This window comes from Pteropus alecto, unplaced genomic scaffold (genome assembly GCF_000325575.1).
Source record: "Pteropus alecto unplaced genomic scaffold, ASM32557v1 scaffold61, whole genome shotgun sequence".
NCBI classification, from domain to species: domain Eukaryota; kingdom Metazoa; phylum Chordata; class Mammalia; order Chiroptera; family Pteropodidae; genus Pteropus; species Pteropus alecto.
Genome location: NW_006434835.1, coordinates 1,427,522 through 1,433,593, shown reverse-complemented (window position 1 = coordinate 1,433,593; position 6,072 = coordinate 1,427,522). Strand labels below are relative to the sequence as shown.

Genomic DNA, 6,072 nt, shown 5'->3' with positions numbered 1-6,072 from the left:
TGCCCCCCGCAGCCTCGCCCCATCTGCCCCCCACAGCCTCGCCCCCTCTGTGCCCCCCGCAGCCTCGCCCCGCTGCGCGTTGCCGAGGCTGGCGCCCCGCACACTGTGCTAACAGTGTCCAGGCGACTCCCACACCGAAGTCCGAGGGCCGCTGCAGAGGGAGAGACAGTTCCTCCGCTGCTGCAAACGCCTTTCTGTTTTGAACTGAAGGCAAAGCCGCCCCGGCTCAGAATTCCACCAATTTAAGAAAAATTCGGAAGCCTCTGGCCGTAATGGGCTTTCCCAGGCAGGGCCCCTTCTGCCCGGTTCTCGGGGTTCTAACGAGGCTCCGCCATGCTGGGCGGGGCCCCTCGCGAGGCCGCGATCCCCCGTTCCCGCCATTGACCGCTCACCTTGCCTCCCACGGACTCAGACGCCATGTCGACCAGCTGGATGAAGTCCGGGGACCTGGCCAGTCTTCCCTCCCTGGGCGAGTCCACCATGGTTCCTAGCAAGGGGAGAGGCGGGTCACTTCGGTCCGGGGAGAGCGGAGCCCGCTGAGTGCGTGGGGACGGCCCTCGTCCAGCTCCCAGACCGGGTTTGAGAGCCTCGAGCACAAACAGTGTTGAGTGGGTGCGGCAGGTGTACCCCACCCCACCCCGGCTCAGTGCCGCCTTCGGTCGGATGAGAAGGTGACGTCGCACGAACACTGAACCAGGAGGGAACTGAGCCCGGCTTCCTTCTGAAGTGTTTAAGGAGAAAACACACAAATCCCACCGCCGCACAGAGCAGTTTTACTTTGTATAGGGGAAAGTTTTTAATTTAGAAAAAGAATAATCAGCTTTAATAGTCTTTGGATCCGTCCACAAAGCACTCAGCGAGCAACGAGGTGGCAGGCCCTGGCTGGAGATGGGGTACAGGAGATGGGGCAGGGGGCTCCCCACATGTGGGAAACAGGCGCCCACAGATGCAAACGCCGAGGGGCGCTCTGTGACCGCCAGAGACTGAGGGGCCTCAGAGCGTCCTCCAGCCCGGGGCTCGGGGAGGCGTCGCTGAGGCAGCGCTGCAGGCCCCGATCCCCGATCCCGGAGCCGGGGCAGGAGCAGGCAGCTCCTTGCCTCCCCGCCGCTCCCGCCCTGCCCCCCGCTCTGCCACGTCCTCGGGGTCACCGAGTCCCCCCTTCTCTACACTCGCTGTCCAGTGACCTCATCCAGCCTCCCGGCTCCTAACATCATCCGCACGCTGCTGATCCCGGTGCACATGGCCTTCCCGGACTCCCTCGGCCGACTCGATGTCTGTCGCCGCGGATGTCCAATCAAGTCTCAAGCCCGCGAGTCCCCACTCGGCCCCTGCTCTACCCCAGGTCCTCCCCTCGGGCCGGCAGCCGCTCACGCAGCCTCCCAGCCACGCTTCACAGTCCCCAGTCACCTTCCCCTCGTCTGCCCACACGTCATGTGCCGTTGGTCAGAAGAATCGTGTCTGCCTTCCGGTGAGATCTACAACCCTGAAATTATATCATATCTGGAATCTTCTTTTAAATAGTCTGGAAATTCTTCCTCAAAGTCCTGGAAAGGACAAAGTGACTCAGGGGCAGGGGGGACAGGACTGGCGCTGGGCCGACGATCGTCGTGGCTGGTGATGGGTCCACGCAGGGCAGGGGGACACACGTGCCGTGGGCAGGTGCTCAGACAGGGTCGCTCTGGGAAAGCCCTGGGGAGGTGACGACACGGAGGCCACCCCACCGGCCAGCGCCAGCACTGCACCAGTGCCTGGTGCAAACGAAGCCAACACTGCACCGCAGACGGCCGCTCGGCCACCCCGCAGGCGCCGTCCAGGGGCTTCTCCCTGGAGCCCTCGCCGCCCTGTTCTCAGACAGCCGTCAAAGCCGGACACGCCACCGCTGAAGCTCCGCCGGCCTCTCCAACAGGCAGCAGGCGGGTCAGCAGCTCCAGGCGCAGGACCGAGGGCCGGGCCGGTCCCAGACCGGGGCCTGGCTGAGCAGGCGGCGTCTCGGGCTGCCCCCGCTGACCACAGCGCCTGGTGACTGTCCTGCGTCCCGTGCAAAAGCACACAGTGCCCGGCACTGCATGGCGGCTTGTCGAGCGTCTGATTTGCTGAAGTGCTGACAAAGCCTTTGGTCTACCCGTCCTTCTGGAAAGCGAGACGTCGTGATTCATGAGAGATTCACTACGTCGTTCTCCGATGCGTGATGTCGGCATCCGAGGCTCCTGGCCCGCAGCGCCCCAGCCCTCGGAATGCCCCGCGGGTCAGAGCAGTGGCAGAGCCTTTGGCCACGGTGTCTGGTCTCCAGTTCCCAGTTCCTGCAAGTCTCTCCAGAGTAGAGGTGAAGGGCATCTCGCTGGTCATAGCAGGCCGCTTTCCACCACGGCCGGCCTGTGTCAGTGAGGTCGCTGTGGGAGGCACCGGAGCCTGGGTGCTCATTCACCCCACGCCTGACTTCCGGCCAGCGGAGAGGGGCCAGAGGTTGGCTTGATGGCCAGTGTGGGGATCTAATCAACCACGCCTACGTGATGACCCCCAAAAGGATGGATTCGGGGAGCTGCCAGGCTGGAGGACCTGAGACTCAGGGGGAGCAGCCGCCTGGGGAGGGAGCCCCGGGCCCCCTCCTCACGCCTCCCCTGGGCACGTCTGCCCTCCGGCCGTTCCTGAGCTGTATGTACCCTGTCACCATGCACCCGCGATCTAGTAAACAACACGCTTCTCCGAGCTCTGTGAGCCTCTCTAGCAGATTAAGCCAACCCAAGGAGGGGTCCCTGGAACCTCTGATTTACAGCAAATGGTCAGAAGCACAAGTGACAACTGGGGCTTTCAAATGACATCTGAAGAGGGAAGACCAGGCTCGCAGCACCAGCCCTTAACCTGCGGGATGCGATGCTGCCTCGGGGTCCGCAGGGTCGGAACTGAGTTGACTGTAGGACCCTAGCTGGAGTCCAGAGACTCATTCGATGACAGGGAAGCCACACGTGCTGGAACTGGGAGCTCAGAGCCCTTTTTAAAAGCTCGGCTTTTTTTTTTTTGGTTGGTCACAGCAAGCCGAGTGTGCACCAGACAGAGCATCTGAACATTTTGCTAAGTCCATAATTTAACCTTCTCTGTCAGCGGCCCTGTTTGATGGCCCGGCGGACCTCGCCCCTCTCTCCCAGAAAGCCACCCATGCCCAGACCGCCCATGGCCTCCGCTCCTCAGTCTGTCGTTGGAAAGCCCTACAGTGCTTGTTTAACTGAGCGGTTAAAGAATTCGCAGAGGGACGGATGCCCTCAAAGGGACGAGCTTCGACTTAGGCCAGACGGCCATGTTCAGTGAATATGCTGGAGCTTTTGATGCACATTGCAACTTATTCATCAGAAATGAGGATCGGAACGGGTTGTTCCGGCGAGATGAAGCTATTATTCTCCTTTGATGGAAAAAGCGTCGCCTTAAAATTCCATAGTCGAGCGCTATTCACTCTGTGTCCCCTTTGGGATTTGCCTTAAAATAAGACGACGAAACGGGGTGAGCCTGGGAAGGGTGGCCTGAGACGCCCCTCTGGCCGGCGAGGCTGCGCTGGCGGGAGCCGCCCCCCGGTGAAGACCATGGGTGCTGCGCGTTCGGGTTTTGCTCGAATTCGTGGCTCTTACTTCAAATATGGGTCTTTCTCACCTATGGGCCCAGTTCTTGGGGTGCTTTTAAAAGCCCAAAGTCATGTGACTTAAACCGAAGCCGAGCAGGGACCAGAGTCCGGAGCCCGGAGTCTCACTCTGGGGCGAGTCCTGGCTGTGGACACACAGTCCCCTGCGCGCAGCGGCCCCCGACGCCAGCCACCGCGGCCAGGTCTGCATGACCAGCCGCCCCTCATCTTCAAACGAGACACTCACTGTGCTATTGTACTTGTCCTGCTGTCACCTGTTCTCTGGCAATGGCCCTTTTACATGGCAAGTCACTTACGGACCGTGCGCCAACCTCAGCCAGGGGGCGGGAGGCCGGTGTTCAGGCCAGCCGAGGTCCCATGGCACCCGGGTGCTGGCCAGGAGAGAATGCGGAGGGGTCTGATAGAGCTTTCTGGAGACTGGCCGCGCCTGTGTGACGTCACAAGGGCTGTGTGGGGGTGGGGAGGGGGCTCGGAGGTGCAGCAGCCCCTCCCTGGAGAAGCCCAGCGGTCTCCGCGAGATCCCTGTGTGGGGCGGGAACCAGCCCCGGTCTCTCTCACAATGCTCACGCTGCTGGTGCCAGGCCCGCCACCCTGACAGAAGCCCCCGACCCCGCAGGCCCGGCTGACACCCCACTTCCCCAACCTCCTCTCGCCTCTAGATAACTCACTACTCACAAACTCCAGGCACACCCCATGGTCCCCATGTTCTGAGGAAGACGGGCTTTGGGGATCGAGAGAGGGGAGGGTCCTCGGCCCCGGGGAAGGCTTGGCACACAGTCCTTGTGGTCTGTGCAGGCTCCCAGCCCCAGAGGGCACGCCCCGCGGCCGGGTGCTGCGCCTCAGGGCCTGGAGCAAGCGCGCTCCCCGGCCCGGGCGCCCAGGGTCTGAAGACATGCTCCCAGTGACACGGTGACATGGAAACTGAGTGCCCACCCGACACACGGCGACCTCGCCTGACACACGGCGACCTCGCCTGACACACGGTGACCTCACCCGACACGCGGGGGGCAAAGCTGATGGCGTTCATGTGACTCCGCAGGAGATGGCGTTCCCCCAGTCCACAGCTGCAGAAACAGGCTTGGGGGGCGGGGTCATTGGGGGTCTCCTGAGTCACGTGCACCTGAAGCACGGTGGGAACTCAGAGCTCCGAGCCAGGGCACACTCACATCACCCCTGGGGCCAGGAAGCCTCTGCCGTTTAATTCTGCTCTCGGGCTCGGCCTCCCCCTACACCCCCTCCTTCCCTGCTGGCCCCTGGACATTCGCGTCCCTCCCTGATGAGGCCCGGCCATGGGACAGGGTGGCCCGCGTGCCACCTGCAGGAAGCTGCCGGCCTCCCGTGCCCACACCCACTGCAGGGCACCGGGCCACCCAGTGCTGAGGTCCCCACTGACCCCGGTCCCCCTCCAGATGAGATTCGTAAGGACAGAAACCGCATCCTGGGCTGCTTTACGCAGCAGACTGTGTTTCAGTAAATGTACGTGGTTCCGCCCCCTTGCTTCCTGTCACCCGTCACTTTCCTCATGCTGGCAGCGGACATGCCCCTGCTCGCTGCCTCCGATAAGTCGTGAGACTGCAAAACGCAGGGGCCCATTTTGATCCTTCGGCGTCACAGAGTCCAGGCCCCGGGCAGGGGACAGCCACACGGATGTCCAGGGGCCTGCAGAGGCTGGTGGCACTGGAGTCGCGGGCAGCTGGTCAGCGAGTGTTCTGACAGCGGACCTGAGCAGAGCCTGAGTCCAGATTCTCCACGCTTGGGTGACGGCGGTGTCACCCGTGCAGGATAAGGTCGTATGAGCTGCACCGCCCAGTATGGTGGCCACTGGCTGTTCAGATTTAAATCTGAAGTGAAAATTAAGGTTGAATGAAATTAGAAGTTTCACTAGGTAAAAGCTCACTAGGTAAATGGCACGCGCTCCGGAGCCACGCGGGCAGCTCAGACACAGGCTGTCCGAGCATGCACAGTGTCCCTCTGAGGGCTCTGTGGGGGACACACGCCAAGCAGAGTGGTAGCCCAGGGTGGGGCCAAGCCAGAGACGGGGCGCGGGCACCCCGAAGTATCTGAGCCCAAGGTTCCCGCTGAAGGTGTCGTCCTTGACATCACCCTCACAGCCGGACGCCTCCCAAGCCCTGAGGAGACTTTTCAGCAAAAGGACCCTCCGTCCTCACGGTGCCTACGCCCCTCAGGGAAGGAGGCAAAGGGACAGCTCGGCCACCAACACGCTGTCCACACGGGAGCTCCCCCTTCTGTTCCACGCACGACCACCCCTCCTGGCCACCGGATGCCCAGTCGCGATGGGCGACTGTCCTCACTTCTGCCAACAGCAGCTGCCCAGAGGGACGCATGAGCCCCGCTGGTCTCCACCCAAACTGCCAACCCCTAGGGTCACGGTTGATGGGTCAGTGACGGTCACTAAGCTCGGCGTGGGCAGCTGATGGGGAAAG

The 6,072-nt window shown here is 62.5% G+C and overlaps 1 protein-coding gene across 1 annotated transcript in view; it reads right to left on the bottom strand.

Moving 5' to 3' along the window:
* Positions 1 to 482, bottom strand: part of ALLC (allantoicase) — a 16,026-nt gene extending 15,544 nt beyond the window's left edge. The window contains exon 1 of the mRNA XM_006910217.1: positions 393 to 482. Coding sequence (XP_006910279.1) covers positions 393 to 482 — 90 coding nt within the window. The remainder of the gene's footprint in view (positions 1 to 392) is intronic.
* Between the last annotated feature and the right edge of the window lie 5,590 nt (positions 483 to 6,072).